Source organism: Emys orbicularis, chromosome 13 (assembly GCF_028017835.1).
Source record: "Emys orbicularis isolate rEmyOrb1 chromosome 13, rEmyOrb1.hap1, whole genome shotgun sequence".
Classification (NCBI taxonomy): Eukaryota; Metazoa; Chordata; order Testudines; family Emydidae; genus Emys; species Emys orbicularis.
Window position 1 is genome coordinate 37,969,223 of NC_088695.1, and position 19,310 is coordinate 37,988,532.

General features: G+C 42.7%; 1 protein-coding gene across 1 annotated transcript in view; it reads left to right on the top strand.

Annotated features, from left to right (window-relative positions):
• The first annotated feature begins 441 nt into the window (after nucleotides 1-441).
• The window catches only part of ABCC3 (ATP binding cassette subfamily C member 3), a 56,949-nt gene continuing 38,080 nt past the window's right edge, over nucleotides 442-19,310 (top strand). Inside the window, exons 1-8 of the mRNA XM_065415328.1 lie at nucleotides 442-726; nucleotides 6,120-6,296; nucleotides 8,928-9,053; nucleotides 10,293-10,430; nucleotides 12,265-12,390; nucleotides 13,506-13,567; nucleotides 15,019-15,150; nucleotides 17,914-18,132. Coding sequence (XP_065271400.1) covers nucleotides 442-726; nucleotides 6,120-6,296; nucleotides 8,928-9,053; nucleotides 10,293-10,430; nucleotides 12,265-12,390; nucleotides 13,506-13,567; nucleotides 15,019-15,150; nucleotides 17,914-18,132 — 1,265 coding nt within the window. The remainder of the gene's footprint in view (nucleotides 727-6,119; nucleotides 6,297-8,927; nucleotides 9,054-10,292; nucleotides 10,431-12,264; nucleotides 12,391-13,505; nucleotides 13,568-15,018; nucleotides 15,151-17,913; nucleotides 18,133-19,310) is intronic.

The following is a 19,310-nucleotide window of genomic DNA, read 5'->3' on the forward strand; positions in this document are numbered from 1 at the left end:
GTCTATAGATGCATAGATACAATGGTATATAGATACTGGAAAGGAGGTGACTTGAAGTCATGGGGCTGCTCACATGCATAAGGGAAGCAAGATTAGCCTTTGCTATTTGGAAAGGTGCCCCATTAGTTCAGCTTTGCTGTAAAGAACTTGTTCATTTTCATCACTGACTCTGTACTCTCTGCACTGTTCATGCTGGGTCAGCGTCTCCTTCATTATCAGCAAAGGCTTCGTTTTAGGGGGGAGATTCTCCAAAGCAGCAATGGGATTTCGGCGCACAAGCCCCATTGACTTTCAATGGGTATTCTTCCCTTGGCATTTGAAAGTAGCTGTGCAATTTCTTTTGTCTTGTTTAAATAAGAGCTAACGCAGACCTTTAAAGGTGTTGTCAAATGTCACCAGTGTGGTGCTCTGCTCTAATCAATGTTGATAACAGTCGGTTGCATGCGTGTGTTCCCTCTGCGTGCTGCCTTGGCTCTGCGCAGAGAGCTGGCACAGCAGACCCCAAGAGAAACCCCAATGACCACAGACTCCGATAAGGTACGAAGGCACCCGGGCAGGTTTATTGCCAAACGAAACACAGTCTCTAGCTTCCCGGATCAGATGTCTACAGTTTTGCTAATACATATGTGCTTCCTGACAATGGATCGGCTCAGTCAGTGGCAGGATGTACCACTGCCCCTTAGGCCAGACAAAGACAACCCCTCAGGGGTGCATTCTTATACACAGGTACAAACAAGTTACACCTCACTCCTGACGTATTGAGGTACAACCCCTCTACGTAGTAAGTTGCTGCCTATCACCTTGTACATGTTGGTTCGAACAAACCAATCCTATCCATCATATTATCCTTTTAACCCTGTCTTTAGGATACGTCAGCATGTTCTTGTTATCTGAGGAATGTGCTAGTATTGGGAGTGTTCTGGTACTATCCTGGCACGTGTTTATATCACTTGTGCCCAGTATCTTCTAGGTATGTGTGTTTTTGCAACATCAGCCCTCTTCATGCCAGGTTCTGTGAGCAGGGCCTGCCTCTTGCTCACAGCTTAACTTTGTTTTATATCAGCAAAGTCTTGACCATTACTTTAGCTCAGGCCTTAGGCCTCATACCAGGCCTCTGATACAAGGACTTACGTTTCAGGACCTCATCTTACTACAAAGGATATGTCTACATTGCAGTTAAAAAACCCTGCCAGCTGGCCCCTGCCAGCTGACTCGGGCTCACGGGACTAGGGATAAGGGGCTGTTTAACTGCGGTGTAGACATTTGGGCTTGGTCTGGAGTCTGGACTAGGACCCTGTGCAGTGGGAGGGTCCCAGAGCTCGGGCTGCAACCTGAGCCCAATTAAACAGCTCCTTAGCCTGGGCCCCCGTGAGCCTGAGTCAGCTGGCATAGGCCAGCTGCAAGTGTCTAATTCCAGTGTAGACATACCCGGAATGGGCTTTGAAGCCATACAGTCTGCATTTCAAAGGGAATAGAGTAGGGGTGGCCAACCTGTGGCTCCGGAGCCACATGCGGCTCTTTAGAAGTTAATATGCGGTTCCTTGTATAGGCACCGACTCCAAGGCTGGCGCTACAGGCGCCAACTTTCCAATGTGCTGGGGGGTGCTCACTGCTCAACCCTTGGCTCTGCCACAGGCCCTGCCCCCACTCCACCCCTTCCCACCCCCTCCCCTGAACCTGCTGTACCCTCGCTCCTCTCCCCCCCCCAGCCTCCTGCATGCCATGAAACAGCTGATCGGGAGGTGCGGGGGGAGGGGGAGAGGGGGGGAAGTGCTGATCCGCAGGGCTGCTGGTGGGTGGGAGGTGCTGGGAGCACGGGGGGGAGGGAGCTGAGGGAGGGCTGCTGAAGTATTACTGTGGCTCTTTGACAATGTACATTGGTAAGTTCTGGCTCCTTCTCAGGCTCAGGTTGGCCACCCCTGGAATAGAATAAACTGGCTTTGTTTAAAGATCAAAGTGAATGGAGGGATGGAGCAGATTCCTGGGTAAGTCTGTGCTTCCAGTAGGTGACTCACGCAGATCATAAGGAGACCCATTTCATCATGGTCATGGTCATAAAAAAGGGCAAGTTTAGGGACCTTGCTTTTTTCTTTTCTATTTACCTTGAATAAATTAAATGATGTCTGAGTCTTGTTTTGTTGTATGCTGGTCTCATGTGACTCTTCTCCCTCTCCAACGCTCATCCCCCCCCATGCTCTCTTCAGTGAACAAAATTACTAGCGGAGACAAAAACAAAGCACAAGGTAGATGACAGTTGCTTTAGCAATTCAAATTGGAAACAAGGATCCTGACTAAATAAATGTTAAGAGACAAGTTCCTGCTATGAAGGAGGTTTGTGACTGTCCACTTTGTTAGGATGTCTCATGCTCCTGTTAGGTTGAGTGGGTGGAAGCTAAAAGCAGGGTAAGCTTGGAGCAGGGAACAGGTTTGCTTATGAGTCTCTTAAAGTGCAAGTGTTGCTACTTTCCTCCTAGCTGCAGGAAACCTTCCCATAGGGAGAAGAGAGTGGAGTTGTGTGGTTTTGTAGGGAATTACAGTATAATGGTATGACTGCCCTCGGCTTTGCTTACCTCACTGCCTTTATGCATGACAGAGGTTGCTTGTAGGGATGGATAGAATGGTTTGGGTAAAATAGAAATCCTTCTAAGCCCCTCCCCCCCCAACCTTTGCGTAATACTTACAACCAAACCTTTTCTCCAGCTGGTTAGATTCTGATCGTGGCATAAAAGGGTACAACTCCTTTGAAGTCAGAGGTCATGTTCCTTCTTACACCAGTTAAGAATGTAGCCCAGTGTCTTCGTTTCATCTTTGCCAAAGCTGCAGTATTAAGCTGTGCGACTACCAGGATTCAGACAACGCTGCTAGAAATTTGCCTGTCTGATCTTGTAGTTATGTTTGTCAAAGGGGCTACCTTGTATATCTCATAAACTGACACAACACTGCCTAATCTCTAGCAGTTCATCAGTGTGACCATATACTACTATGAATAAAACAACAAGGAGTCCTTGTGGCACCTTAGAGACTAACAAATTTATTTGGGCATAAGCTTTCATGGGCTAAAACCCACTTCATCAGATGCATGGAGTGAAAAATACAGTAAGCAGTATATATATTACAGCACATGAAAAGATGGGAGTTGCCTTACCAAGTGAGGGGGTCAGTGCTAATGAGGCCAATTCAATTAAGGTGGAAGTGGCCTATTCTCAACAGTTGACAAGAAAAGGTGAATATCAACAGAGGGAAAATTACTTTTGTAGTGCTAACGAGGCCAATGCAATCAAGGTGGATGTCGCCCATTCCCAACAGACGACAAGAAGGTGTGAGTATCAGCAGAGGGAAAATTACTTTTTGTAGTGACCCAGCCACTCCCGGTTTTTATTCAGGCCTAATTTGATGGTGTCCTGTTTGCAAATTAATTCCAATTCTGCAGTTTCTCGTTGGAATCTGTTTTTGAAGTTTTTTTGTTGAAGAATTGCCACTTTTAAGTCTGTTATTGAGTGTCCAGGGAGATTGAAGTGATCTCCTACTGGTTTTTGAATCCTACAATTCTTGATGTCTGATTTGTGTCCATTTATTCTTTTGCGTAGAGACTGTCCAGTTTGGCCAATGTACATGGCAGAGGGGCATTGTTGGCACATGATGGCATATATCACATTGGTAGATGTGCAGGTGAACGAGCCCCTGATGGTGTGGCAACTCCCATCTTTTCATGTGCTGGTTTTTATATATATATATATATATATATATATATATATATATATATATATATATATATTTATTTATTTTGCTTACTGTATTTTTCACTCCATGCATCTGATGAAGTGGGTTTTAGCCCATGAAAGCTTATGCCCAAATAAATTTGTTAGTTTCTAAGGTGCCACAAGGACTCCTCATTGTTTTTGCTGATACAGACTAACAGGGTTACCGCTCTGAAACCATATACTACTATGGTTACTCTAAGCCTTATCAGCAGATTGCAGCTGTTTAATTCATGTAAACAGAATCTGTTGCGTTCAGAGTCTCTTTCTTTAATTTGGAAGAAAAACAAATAAAATAGCCTGGAAGCCCATTTGGAGACATTATCAGTTTACAAGGGAAGTTGGATAATTGGAAGTTTGCAATTATATTGATAGCTGGAAGTCCAAAAAACACAGAGTCAAACATAGCAAGAGGTTTATACATAGATAACATTTATCTGTGTTTCACATAGGTCTTAATTTTAAGTTTCCTGTAAAAACTTATCAAGCTGTAGAAGATTTTAATGGGGAGATTATAAAATTATCTACTGCATTTAAGATGTAACTGTTATCAGCTAACTTAGATAAGACAGAAAACAAGTTCCCACTAACTACAGTGAAATGTCTGGTTCTTAGTTTTGACAAGTTAAATTATTCACCCTCTTAACTTTTTTATTTGCAGAAGATGCTCTCAAATCAATAGGTACAAACTGGGAACAAGAATCTCAACAACTGGAGTTGCATATGGAAAGTGTAGCAAGGAAGCTAGCAAGCAAAGATGTTTGCAAGGAAGTAGATTTTCCTTCTTGCACACAATCTGTATTCTATTGGGTTTGTTTACAGTAGGGATTTACTTATTGTTCCAGGAGGATTAGTAAGAAGGTCAAGATTTTGGCCATAAGAGTTACTCTCAGCAAATAGTTTGTTTAAACCTGATGATCTCCCTTAATACCAGATGTTCGTGTTAGATGAGCCCTCAAATTTAAGATTTTTACCTTGAAAGTGTCATTTCAAAGTTGTGCTGCAAATTGGGAGTGCCGTGAAATGCACACTGGGGTGCCCTAGATTCAGAATAGCCTAACAAATGTTGTAATGTCACTAACTATAGATTACGGTGATCTTTTTTTAAATAGAGCTAACGAAACCCTAACAAATACAGGTAAATGTAGTGGTTTTGCATAATACAATATGTAAATTTTTGTTCTAAGTTACAAAGCTAGAAGTCATCATTGTAATATACAGGTTGGGCTTAGCTGGAGGAATTTACTGAATGGGATTACATAACATTTACAACTATTACTCATAGCCCTTCTATTGGGACAAAGGTCACAAAAGATCAGTGTCACAGTTGCAGGGTTCTCTGCACCTCTGCCCCTTCAGTGGTCCCTGAGTGCACGCCCACAGGTGCCAGGCCTGGTGTGTTTACATCTGCTGAGATGCAATTCCGCAGTTCTCCCACTCTTATATGGGGCCCTGGGCTATGGCAGTTTGTGTATCCATGGCGCTTATCCAGCAGTTCTGACTGAGTTTGGGATTCTGGGACCAGTGGTGTACAGCGATCAGATGGCCTTCTTAAAGCACAAGTATTGTTTGTTTTACCAGTGGGAACAAAGCTTTTAGAGAAAAATGGATTTTAAAACAACAAACTGTCTACATGGATGTGTATCTAGCCGAAAGCACTACCACGCTGTGATAGTAACCTAGGTAGGCCTCGCTCCTCCAGAAGCTCCTAGCACGTCCCTGAGTCTCCATCTAGTTCCCCCCAAAAACTATGCTTTCTTGAGAGAGAATCCCATTTTAAACCTTGTTATACAGAGGCGTAGCGAGCGCCCTCCGACCGGAGGGGGCCCCGCAAGGAAGGGGGCCCCTAAAAGTGGCAAAATAAATGCCGCATTCCAGTTTCTGCATTGTAAGGGGCCCCGCCCGGACATATGTTCGGAGGGGGCCACCGTTCGGAGGGGGCCACGTTCTTTGTTGCTACGGCCCTGCTGTTATAGGTTAGGGGAGGGGGATTGTTTTTGTTCTTTTGTGTTCCTGGGCTTTGACCCTTTCTGGTCCAAACCAGTTTTGTAGGTTGGCTATCCTGCGCCATGCTTTTCCTTGCCACCTGTTTCTCTAGACAGCCTTCTACTGTATTAACCCCTTATATTCATACAGTAAATACCCCAATAACAAGGCCAACATGCAGCGTTCATCAGTTATTACAGAGCAGCTCCAAATCCATCACAGTCAGGAACTTGAATTTGCATCTTTTTTGAATAGCACCTCCAGCAGCTCAGTGCCCCCTACACCCTCTCGCAGAGTCCGGAAGTAGCTCCTTTCAACAGCCATTGTAGCCAGCAAGGCTCCCCACTAATTCATGTCCATGCATCTTTTCTTCAGGATCCCAACATTTCGGTGCACACCGACAATCCGGACCTAACACCGTGTTTTCAGAATACCATCTTAGCATGGATCCCTAGCATTTACCTCTGGGCTGTCTTACCCTTTTATCTCCTTTATCTAAAACACTACAAAAGAGGATACATCGTACTCTCCATGCTGAGCAGGTTCAAGACGGTAAGATCTTTCTGTAACTCGCTGCACAAATGCGTATCCTTGAGGTCACATGTGGGAGTGGAAGCAAAGACATGCAAATTCAAGGCAAATGGTGCATAAAAGGGGAACCCAGTACCAGGTGGAAGATCAATGACCTTATCTGCCTCTAGATTAAAGTTAGCAAATCAATACAGCTTTACAAATGTTTGATAATGAAGGGCAGTCTCTGCCCTGGCCAAGTCTGGTTCAGGCTCAAAGCATAAGGCTGATACCACTTTCACTGGTTTCAATGAGGTCTGGGTGCACGTAAGGGCAGCTGGATCGGGCTCATGGTAGGTAACAATATGCACAGAGATCCCCAAAATACCTAGGCATTGTCGCCAGAGGTTACACGCTACCTCTCTCTCTGGCTTGGATAAGCAGAGCTCCCGCTCCTTGGCTGGTGCAGTGAGAGTTCGCCCTCCAGTGTCAATTTACTTACCATCACGATGATCTCCTTAGTACAGCTATCTATCGATCTATCTATGGATTGATCAGTCGCACTTATATGACCCCTATATCTGAGCAGCTCATAATCTTCAATGTATATATCATCACAACACCGCGGTGAGGTAGGTATCCCCATTTTACAGAGAGAAACTGAGGGCTTGTCTACATGGTGGGGCAATACGCACTATGGTGGTGTAATTTCTGAAGCACACTAATGTGCTGCATTAGTGCGCAGTAAAGGTTCCATAGTACTGTTTGAAACAATACTGCTTTAAAGCACACCAGGGAATATTTAGTGCACACTAGCAGGGTCTACAAGGACCAATTAATGTGCAACATGTTAGTGCACTTTAAAAATCACACCCCTGTAGCGCGAATTACCCCACCCAATAGACCAGCTCACTGTGACATGCCTAAGGTCCCACAGGGTTGTCTGTGGTGGAATGGAGAATTAGATCTAGGTCTCTCAAGTCACAGGCTAGTACCGTGACAATTGGCTCAGGTGTCCTCTCTATGGAAGCTCACACACTGCCCTTCACAGAGATGCTCACTAAAATTTTTCTAATTATCTCCATCCTCTTCAGTTTGTGACATATCTCCCCCACCCCCTCCGGCTAGTGAACAGTAACACTGGAACTACCCTGCAGATGCTGCCACCTTTCTCTCCATTCACCTTCTCAGTTCATGCATCATTGTGAGCCATCTCTCGCGTAGGAGATATAACTCATGTCACGTGGAATCCATCTGTGGACCTCCCAAAGCCTTCATCTTGTTGTTGGGCTGGTGGAACTCCAAACAGATTTGCTATGCCCCTGATGTCTTCGGGTCGTTCTTGATACAGGCATATATGCTGACAAGAATTGTAACCTAGAGAATATAACATTGCTGCATCATCTTGCCCTGTGTCCTAGCTCCAGATGAATGGAACGCAACCCACGGGGGTAAATTGTCACACACACACACACCCCATCATCTCTTTAGTTTATAACTTCAGAAACTGAAACGGCAACAGAAAACCTAATGGCCAACTCAAGAGCTAAGGCAGGTAGCGATAAAAGCTCCCTTTGCACACTGTAAATATATTAATTAGCTAATCTTATAGAGCACAATGAAATGCTTTGCGAGGGTATGGGGAGCTGAACACTGAGGACCAGTAAAATCCATTAAGCTCCACCACCAGCCACTGTGTACACAAGGTAGATATGTGATGAATCACTTCATGCCTCACTGATTACAACCCTGAATTCAACCTCCTCTGCTTAGAATCTACCTGCAAATAGGATGAGCCAAGTAAGGGGAGTAAACAAAAGGAGGGGAAAGGGTTAAAATAACAAGATTAAGGCTTGTACACACCTCAGCAATGTAAAGGATGTTAATGCTCTTGAGGTTGGAGATAGATGCAGAGACCTGAGAGAAGGGCTTGCTGGAACTCACCCGTGTGCAAAGGGCCAGCACGAGACCACTTAATCCTCACTTAAGACCTATTTTGAGGGTTTAAGTGGTACATAGCTCTTGTGCTGGGCCTCCGCTCAGGAGTAAATTTCACCCTATATGTGTAAAACAGAATCAGGGATTTTCCAAGCAGCTATAAATGCCTAATAATATTTAGCATTTATATAGAGAGCTTCTCTATTTCAGGAACTTTACAAACAATATATAGGCCCCATTACATCCCTGTGAGGTGGTTCAGTGTCATTGTTATCCGCATCTTACCGAGGAGAAAACAATGTGAAACGGGTCAATAGCTCGTGCAAGGCCACAAGAGACTACGGGTCAGTCCAGGAGTAAAACTTGTGGCTCCCAATCCGGAGCACTTGTCACTAGACCCATCTCTTTCTCTCTCAAATTTGTACCACTGGATTTCCAATTACAACTGATTAATATAGTGAAAATAGGCAGATATGTATGTCTGTGTCCATATCACATTCACACACCCCCTCCCAAAAAAGTATGAGACCAGATTCCCAATTGGTATAAATCAGTGTACATAAGAACTTATGCTCCCTTGACATAGCACATGGTTTTGTTCACCTGGGTGAAGTAATGGCACTGTTTTATTTTAAATCAGCTTCTCGTTGATCAAAATCTAACTACTCTGCAGATCTGCACCTGGAGGTGAATTTATCAAATGCCTTCCCCGTTTAACGCTTATTCTTCTTTTAGATTTTAGGTGTTCTGCTGTGGTGTGTGTGCTGGGCAGACCTATTCTTCTCCTTCCACGAACTCCTACAAAGCAGAACCCCACCCCCTGTCTATTTTGTCACTCCCCTAATTGTTGGCATCACAATGGTTAGTATGCATTTCTATCAGTGACTCTTAATGGAAGTAGCTTTTGCAGATATGAAGTAACCCTTTGTGAACTAATGGGGTAGAAAATCCTTTCTGTGCAGTCTCCTCTAAACCACAGGTTTCTACTGGTCACCAAAACCACTTGAACTGGTCCAATGTTGACAGCCTCAGCAGAGAGGTTGAGGAGTAGATGGGCCATGGAAACTGAGCTACCTTCCCAGCACTTGAATTGATGCTTTTATTGGTTGAGGCAGGATCGCAGGGTGCTGTGGGGTGAAGCAGAATTGCTAGCTCCATCATGTTATATCTCTCTGGTGGTCAAACAGAACTTTGGGAGGATTGTCAATCCAACACCTTCCACTGCCATTAAATGTTCTCTCTATTTAAAATAAAAAGTTGCTACATGAATTATTAATATTTTTTGAGTTTATGTATGAAAAACGTTGCTTACTGAAAAAAGCCTCCAGTGCAAACAGTCTCCATTGAAGAGATTATTAATAATGTCAGTGTAATGGAAGGGTTTGTTCTACATCATTTATTTCCTAATGTAAAATTCTCCATGCTACCTTACTTGTGATTGTTGTGTAGAGAAAGTGACTTGTCTTTTATGTTCGGTTTGTTCTAACCTCTCCTGAGCAAAGCAATGTATTGCAGCCCTGTTTGTGCATTATTCTACCCTGTGTCAAACTGTGCCTCTGATTTATATTGTTGTTGGTTCTGTATTGGACAGAAACCAAAAGCATTTTATTTAAGAACTCAAACTGGCTTTGACCTGTGGACTGGAAGATGAAATGCTAATCCTTATCCATTGAGCTTTTACTTTCTTATGTGGGATGAAAACGTTCACAGACAGGTTATAATTTCACCTATCTAGATGGAAGAAGTGAACTTTTTGGTGAAGAACCAACGAAGTTTAAAAATATGTTCACCCTTAATGTTAATTTGGCACAAACAAGAGAAATTTCAGTTAAAAGAAAAAAACAAATTTCTGAATCCGAGTCCCTGAAAACAGGGAGAGAAATTCTTTCACAAGGGCCCTGTCCTGCTTTCATTAGGCAAGTGAAGGTTTGTGATTGACTTCCATGGGAGCACGACTAAACCTTAAGTGCACAAGAAACCATGTTTGTAAACCTGTAATTTTAGTGGTGGTGGGGGTTATGATGGGCACCCAGTGAGAGCATGCACGGGGAAAGCATTGTCGGGCATGTATTTATGTGTTCCTGTGTTTACTTTTCACAGGTGTTAGCCACAGTACTCGTTCAGTATGAGAGGCTGCGAGGGATTCAGTCCTCAGGAGTGCTCATAATATTCTGGTTTTTGTCTGTTCTCTGTGCCGTGGGTCCTTTCCGGTCCAAGATCATTGCTGTAACATCTCAGGTAAACATACTGTGCTTGTGTAGGGGACAGCTAGTATAGCATTACCATGTCTTTGAAGGATAGATGGGAATGAGTCACCCAGTTTAGAGTTCATATCCGAACCTGAACTTTACCAAACAAAGGGGAAGTTTGGCTCCAAATATCAGATTCAATCTGTCTGTAATTTAAAGGGAACTTTTGAGTCATATCATTGCATGCCAAGGGAATGCCCAGACTATGCTCAATCAAAGGATGCGTTGGACACCTGGCAGGAATCTGAGGGCTGCACCAGTTTCGCATACAGTAGAGCAGATTGCAGCCTTTTAAATAAGGAACAGTGGTAGTACAGACAATATGTCTTAATATCCAGTACCCCTGCTTGGATCATACAGCTTGGCTGCACTGTATAACTCTGTGGGCTGCACAGTCAACTCTTGATGTGATGGGAACAGGATTTTCACTCTTTGTAAGCAAAGATCAGAAAGTTAGAGGGAGAGGAAAGAGAGCTGTGCTGATATGATCCATGTTTAAAAACATAGCCAGTTCCGCCACAATGAGAGAGGGACTGCCATATCCCTGATCAGAGCAAATTTCCATTTGGCTATTGAATAAGTCCCATGGATTCAGTGATTAGATAATTGAAGGCCTGGAGAGAAAAGCAGCATGTTAAGAACACTAAGCATAAAATCCTGGTCCCATTAAAAATCAATGGGAGTTCTGCACTATTTGGTTATTTAAATGATTATTTATTTATTTATCATCATTTCTGTAGGCGAGATCTTGATATCCTGGGCTGTGCAAAACATGGAGTTTGAATTGAACTATAAATGATAGTCTGTGCAATATTCGTTTAGAAAATAGTACATGCCAGAGTGGGATGCCCTTGTGAATTAACTGGTGTAAATTTAACAAGTACAGTAATAATGAATTTCCTTGTTATGGCTCCTCTCACCCTCGCAGTGTAACCGTGAGGCTAAAACGCAAACATAATCAAAATTCCATCTCGCTAATATAAATAAGTATTGAATTACATCATGATGCAGCACCAAAAGCTTTTTTCTAGGGGAAGAGGCTTTATCAATGGCTAATTCTGCAGTTAATCTAAATCAAGAGGTTGGATGGCCTACAGACCTGGACTCTTAAAGCAAAGCCATAGGCAACATTTCTTCTATTGTCTTTGCAACCACCAATGGCCAGAAACGCCCCCCGTCTGACTGTAAGGATTAGAGATTTTATATGGTTAATGAGAGTGTGCACAATTACATTAGTCAGGATATAAACAAAAACCGTATAGGGGATTATACAGTTCTGCTATGAGGAGTAAGTCAACCACTAACTGATAGGAGTTGGAAAAAAACTTCCCCTAAGGGAAGAGTGTACAGTAATTGTCTATTACAAGGTTTCTTGTCCCTTCCTCTGAAGGCATCTGGTACTGGCCCCTGTCAGAGACAGGACACTGGCCTAAATGGATTCCTCTTTTGATCTGGTGTGGCAGTTCCTATGATTGTATATTAAAGGCATGATCCTGCACATATCATCACCAGGATCTCTGAAAAAGATTTCACTTAGTCCTGATTCAGAAAAGTATCCTTGTTCAGGAAAGGCGTTTAAGCACATATTTTAAGTCCCACTGAAATCAATGAGACTTAAGCACATGCTTAACTTTAAGCACATATTTAGATGCTTTAATGAATAGGGACCCACATTTATAAGTATTATTCCGCATTGTAAGGTGTTTGCAGGATAGAGCCCTAGAGGAGAAAATGTACTGCCAGAAAGAAGCTCAATAAATTAGTAGGTTCTACAAGAATTAAGTCTAATGAAAACAACCCTTTACTGTTTTTTCTCTTTCTAGGGCCAAATAAAAGACAGGTTCAGATTTACCACATTTTTCAACTACTTTGCACTGATACTCATTGAGCTGATCCTTTCGTGTTTTAAAGAAAACCCTCCATTTTTCTCCCCTGTTAATTCAGATCCTGTAAGTACTGCTCTATTTCTCTGACTGTATTTTATAGAATGTCTTAGGTGACATGTAAGGGAGATATCGTTAATTAGTCTCTACCGGGAGGAGTGTTCGGGTGGCTAGGGCAGTGTGTCTCAACCTTTTAGGTTGACAACCCATTACGTGAAGTCAAAAAATTTCACAACATGCCCTGCTCCTTTTCCTCTCCCCCCCATTATAAGTACTAAGATTAAAAATGCATCCATAGTAACAGTAACAATCCTGTGTAATTGGTTCATGTGTGTGTTTCAAGAGGTTGACAGAGAATGCTTGCCCTTGAAGGGGAATTGTGTTCAGGGAATAGGGGAGCAAGATTTTCTTTGCTTTATATTATAATAAAATTTTCAACACGTCATGATCCCCCAGTTGAGAAACACTGGTTTAGGAGATTAGTAATGCTACATGGAGCCTTTCACCACTAGATCTCTGGTTCAAATCCAGCTCAGAGCAGTTGGTGGCTGAAGATAGAGCTCACTATTAGAAATACTGAGATTACCACACCTCATTTATTAAATTGTTATGCAGCAGCAAATATATTTATGAGAATTAAAATGTGATATTAATTGTTCCAAGGATTATCTCTGGAGAGATGGACTTCAGTTTGATGGATGTCCTCTTAATGATATGTGAAGCCATTAGGGTTTTAATTTATTAATAAATGAGCCCTTCCTACAGGACTTTAGGATGGATAAGGAATAACCTTAAGATAAGACAATAGTGCTGTCTAGAGGTTAAGTTGCTTCTCTATCTTCTTAAGCAGTTTTCATAATTGGATTTATGTTTGAACCAAGCTGGGAGAGAATGCTGAATTATAGAATTAATTTCTGAAACGAACATTTCTGAAAGCAAAGAATGACATTTCATTTTGTACAAGTGTGATTAAAAAGCAGTATGAGGTGTGGTTGTTAAGGAACGAAAGGAGTCCTGTATGAAATGGAGAATGAAATAAATCAATTTTATGTCATTATTAGGACATAGTGCATAAGTTACTCTCCATGATAGTCCAAAAACGATTAAAATGTGTTTTGTCCTTTTTGAAGCAATGTTATTTTAAACTTCTTAATTATTTTTTTTATTTAACTTTCTTGTAGAATCCATGTCCGGAGTTAAATTCAGGCTTTCTTTCCAAGATGACATTTTGGTGGTTTACACGGTGAGCATGTCCTTCTAAGGCTTTTATAACCCCAAGGATAACCTCCATTTTTGTTGGCAAAAATACAGGACTTCTGACTAGGGTGACCAGATGTCCCGATTTTATAGGGACAGTCCCGATATTTGGGGCTTTTTCTTATATAGGTGCCAATTACCCCCCACCCCCGTCCCGATTTTCCACACTTGCTATCTGGTCACCCTACTTCTGACAACCAAAACATTCCCTTGTAGTATCTACTGGATAAAGTTACTCGCTTCCTGTTCAGTCTTGTGTGATGTTTCCCCTGAGAGGTGCCAGGACACCAGTGGTAGCAGTGAAAGAGATTTAAAAATCTGTCCATAAAGTGCCCACAAGATTCATAATACCTTTCAGAACTGTAGAGGTGAAACTGAAGAGAGGCCTAATAAACAGTACATACAATTTGCTTACTATGCACTGGAGTGCTAACATACAGCAAGAGAGTTGGTGAGTCATAAGAACATGTTGCACAACAGGGATAATATTGCAACCTCCTGGGGGGATGTCTTTAATTTCCTGTGGAAGTTTTCATGTACTGTGTTTGTAAAGGGGTTTTCTGTACAATAAGGAAAGAAAATTGAGTCCTCTATGTAGCATGACAACTTTCAACAATAGAATTGTTGGTGTTACACATGGATTCAAGGTGCAAAGTTCAGATCAGGATTCAGATCCAAAGTTTTGGCCCATCCCTGATAGAGAGATGGGCCAACTGCAAAGTTTACATCCAGACTCAAACTTTCTTTGAGGGTGGTGGCATCTGGGATTTTTGCTTCAGCTTCAGTGATAATAGTTACACTGGCATTAGCAATGTCCTCTTATTGTCCTGTGTGTAAACCCAGTAAGACCATTTCTAATAAAGTGTGTCATATTTGCAAAGTTTCTAAGGGATTTGAATGCTCAACTCCTATTAGAAATTAATGGGCATTAGCTGTCCATATCCCCTAGGCAGCTATGACAACTTCACCCTAAATATGCCATTGAGGAATAATAATTTTCAGTTATATGGGGGGGAAATCCCGTTTTCCTTTGGTTGTTTATGGTCTCTTGATTTTTATACTTCATTCAGCTCAGACAGTGACTCTCAACTAGTTTCGTTAGTACAATTCAACTCAAACACTTCTGGAGATGGTTTCTTTATTGTTCTTTAAATTGTTTTAATTTACATTTTTTTTAAAAATCATGACAATATTTCTATAATGTATTAGGTTTTAAAAATATTGTTTACTAAACCTAAACGTGGAACCTAAACTACCTGACCTCCTTTCCCTGCATTTGTAACTCGTTTTTGCTTTAGGATCTGATTATCACTCTTGGTTTAGAGAGAGAGCCCTCTTCTTTTGTTAGCTAAGTGGTACTGGAGTTTCTAATGTTAATAGATGCTTTAATTTTATCAGCCAAATGGATTTGGAACTATTATTTTTATATTCATACAGCATGGCAATTCTTGGTTATAAGAGGCCTCTGGAAGATAAAGACTTATGGTCACTGAATAAAGATGATACCTCCAGTATAATTGTACAACAACTGCATAAAGAGTGGGATAAACAAAAAGACGAATGGAAACAGTAAGTGCTTCCACATTTTAGCAAACCGAGATTGGTCTCTAAATTGTCTGTACGTTAAAAATGAGTCCTGCTCTGAAAAGGGACGAAGGCCTGGTCTACGCTATAACGTTGCTCCTGCCGATGTAAGTTGCTCGCTACACAGACCTAATAACTTCACCTCCGCGAGAGGCGCAGCACTTAGGTCAATGTAGTTAGGGTGACTCAGTGTCTGTGTAGACACTGCGTTATTTACATTGCCTGTTGACTGTCAGCCACTCATGGGCTCACAGCTGGAGCCTCTGTGCCCCAGGGCTGACAGCTAGGGCTGTTGGCCCAGGTTGGGGGAGGCTTCAGCTGCCAGTGTCCCACAATGCACCACACAGTTAAGTTGGTGGAAGCTCTCCTGGTGAGGACGTGCACCACCGACAGATGGTGCACGTGTGGACATGAACCACTGTGGTAATTACAATCTAACTTGGGTTGACTTAATTTTGTAGTGTAGACAAGACCTATGTAAAACGGCCACCTATTAACTCAACCAATCTGTTTTTCCAGGAGTATTAAGTCATGTGTGCTTGCTTTAATACACTTTTACTCCTGTTAACACTGCAGAACCAACACGCTTATGAGAAAGTGAGCTGGGGTCTTCTCTGGCTCAGACATCACCTGTAGAATTGCTAAGTAAGTTATAAGTGCAGAATCTCCACCGCTAGTGGTGTGGGAGCCAAAAGGACCAAGCAAGGGTGGCAATTTGGGTGGGGGAAGATCTCCTTACTCGAAACTGAGCAGACTTCATCTGGAATCTCTGAGACACACTAGATCTGGAGCCTGATGATTTCATTCTGAGTCAATTTTCAGAGTAGACTTTATGTACATCTTAAGAAACAAAAGGAATCCCCTCCCCCACACACGTGCATGAGGCTTTCACATCTCACACCACCTTCAGCCTTTGAATAAGCTCCTGGGGTGAGGAATAAGGGACGAGATGCTTAGTTCAGCTTCTCACTTCCAACTAGTAATAAAAAGTTTTTTAAAAATGACCAAAATTGCTTATGAAAGAGGCCTCTGCTCCCAGCGATGTTAGTGGCAGAATTCCCGTTTCTTCAAGGGTAGCCAGCATCAGGCTTGGCCTTTGCATGTAGTTCTCACACTAGACGAGATGTCCTTTCAATCTCATGTTCTGTCCTAATCTGATCTAAAAGGACAATTATTTGTTGTGACTGTCTCTCTCTCACCCACTGACCGGTGTCAAAAGCACTTCTAAATAAATAGATCTCACTGAGGATGTGCTTATAGCCGGAAACGTCAATAAGTGGGTCCTTCATTTCCATTTCCTCTAATTGTGGAGCTATTTCTTCTCCGTACAGAGGTTTTCCTCTGTTTCCCTGCTCCATGCAATCATGCCAAGTTGGAAAGCCCCCATTATGGGTTAGCCACTCTCTCACAATAGTATTTTTGGCAGAGTTAAGTGAGATGGGGGAGTTTTTGCTTTGCAGGTAAGATCTGAAGAGCTTCCAGTACTAACACCACTGGCTCTTCGGTTCTTTTAATAACTTGTCTATTTTTATGGAAGGGTGTAACATGCATTGTGTGGGATCTGGTCTCTTGGTGCACGGTCATAAATCCAACTTCGCCTAATGAGATTTGTGTAATGAGGGCAGACAGTTTACAGAGACGTCGAGGGCCCAGCAGAACTTCCATTCTGAAACCGTGCCTTGGGTTTCGTCAAAAAGTTCATTGTGTTTTGATTCTTTACAGTGCTGGTAGCCACCCCTTCCCACCCCCTCCCGCCCCCCCCAAACAAAGTGTGTTGCTTGCAAACTGAGCAAATCTAACCTGGCAGATATTGAGCGAGAGAATGAACTGTGAAACCCGGTGAACTATTTTCAGCAAATAATTTATTTGTCTGATTTAGCCTTTATTTTCTGTTCACAGATGGTCTGTGAACAGCTCAGAATTTCCACGATTTTGTTCAAGGAATGATGTATGTGAACACATTTCTGCCTCTGCACTCTTTGTCACGGGTATCACTTTGAGAATCTGTGGACTGTTCAAATTTCAGGCCAGTGGAGTCCTCAGCTAGCTCCAAAAAAAACTACCCGGTCATTGGAAAAAGTCAAAAAGCCCCTGTCCTGATGTTATTAACAAAATAGGTTAATTCAAAACTAACGTCTCAGTCATGGCTGCTCCCAGGGTTCTTTTCCTGTCCTTCCTTGTAGCTGATCCTAACTTCCTTTCCTCTAGAGGCTTCACCCACCTGCATTACATTCAGGGTGGAGTTCGATAAGCCAGAATTGCCTCAGTGAGTCAGCACGGTTCCAACACCTGCTGATGGGGGGGGGCAGCAAAAAATCCTGCCAGCCTGTTCTGAGAGAGTTGAGGGAGTGAGAGTATCGAGAAGATGGGATTTCCAACAGCACTTAGGGGAATTAGGCACCCAAATCTCATTGAAAGTCAGTGCGTGTTGGATGCCTGACTCCCTTAGGTGCTTCTGAAAATCCCACCCAGTGTCTCGAATAAAATTATAATAAATGTATCACACTTTTCCTCAGTAGCTCTCAGTGTTTTGCAAAGGGAGTATCATTCCCATTTTTACAGATGGGGAAACTGAGACACAAACAGGTGAGGTGGCTTGCACAAGGTTACCCAACAGGCCTGTGGCAGAGCCAGGAACAGAACCCAAATCTCTTGTGTTCTAGTTTGTTTGGGGCTCTATTCATTGGGTCGCACAGCCGCCATAGTGCTCCTGAGCTCTTGCCGTAATCATTTGTTTCATACTCTTAGGAAAGAAGACGTGGCATACGTGAAGATATCTAACCATGTGCTGAACCATGTTGGTGATGGCCCAGAGGAGGCAGAAGTTCTGATCCGGGATAAGAGGCAGCATAAAGAGCCTTCCTTCCTCAAAGCATTGCTAAGAACCTTTGGCCCATACTTCTTGATCGGCTCTTTCTACAAGCTGATCCAAGATCTGCTTTCTTTCGTCAACCCTCAATTGTTAAGGTTGGTTTCTCCTATCAGTCGTTTTTACCCACAGTCCTCAAGAAGTCTCAGCTTCAGAGAAGAGCATGCTTCTTGAAGTGCATTATTTTCTCCACACAGTGTTGTGTGCTCAAGCCCAACAGCTTTTGTGGTGAAATGGCAAAAGGTGGCCGTTCTTCCTTGTGTACTAAAAGGGAAATCAGACAGGCCTGACTAGGACACCTAAAAATGAAAGACCCATAAATTGGGCATAGCCAAAAGGCTGCCATGGGCTAAAAAATGGCCTGTTGCATTCTGAGTGGCGGCCTAAAGTAGTTTATTCTTTACTGTTGAGGAGCATCTGCAGCCAGGCAGGCAGAGCACTGCATGCTGGAATCAGTAGTTTTGCATGCCGGATGTCTACATCAATGATGAAGGCAGCTGCACTATACCTCATTGTATACAAATGAAGTGTGGCCCTTAGACACCGGGCAGGTTGCCAGTATAGCTCTTGGCTGGGACAGGTTTGGGAGTTCCTGCCTTATATGTAGATTTATTCTAGTCAGAGCCAAGGCCTTGCACATTCTCAAATGTGTTGCAGTGGTGAGAACGTGGGGTGGGGTGAATACATTGTCCAGAAAAAGGAAATGATCAGATACAAGAAGGAAGGTCCTTGCCAAAAGTGAGAAGCGGGGTTAGTAGCACCTTTCCCGCCTTCTCTTGCACTCTCCTTACATGGAGTAAGGCTCATAAAAATACTTTGCTCTTTGTCTCCCTGGGAGATCGGCTCTCCCAGCCCAAGTCATAAAAGGATTGTGCATCTTTGCAAAGTGGCATCTCACTTCTCTTTCTGTGTTGATTTATTCATGTGGCACAAAGCTCGCCAGCTCATTAACTAGGAAGAATGTAGTGAGTTTAGTACACAATCAGAGTTGCAGGGAATAGCAGTTGTGTTCCATCAAAACAATCATTTTTCGCTCTCTATCTTTAAAAGACGCACCGACATTTTAAATGCTTATGGAAAGAATAGTGGAGAATAGATTACGGCTGTAAATGAATGTAGGAGGTGGGGAGGAAAAAGACTGGGTTTTATGGTATAAAAACCTCTGTTAAAATAATGCTTTGTGTGGAGCTGTCTTCTGAGATCCTGCTGATATGTGAATGCTTTGCATAACACACAAGAACTTGTTACAAAGAGGAGGATCCAACCCACCATATCT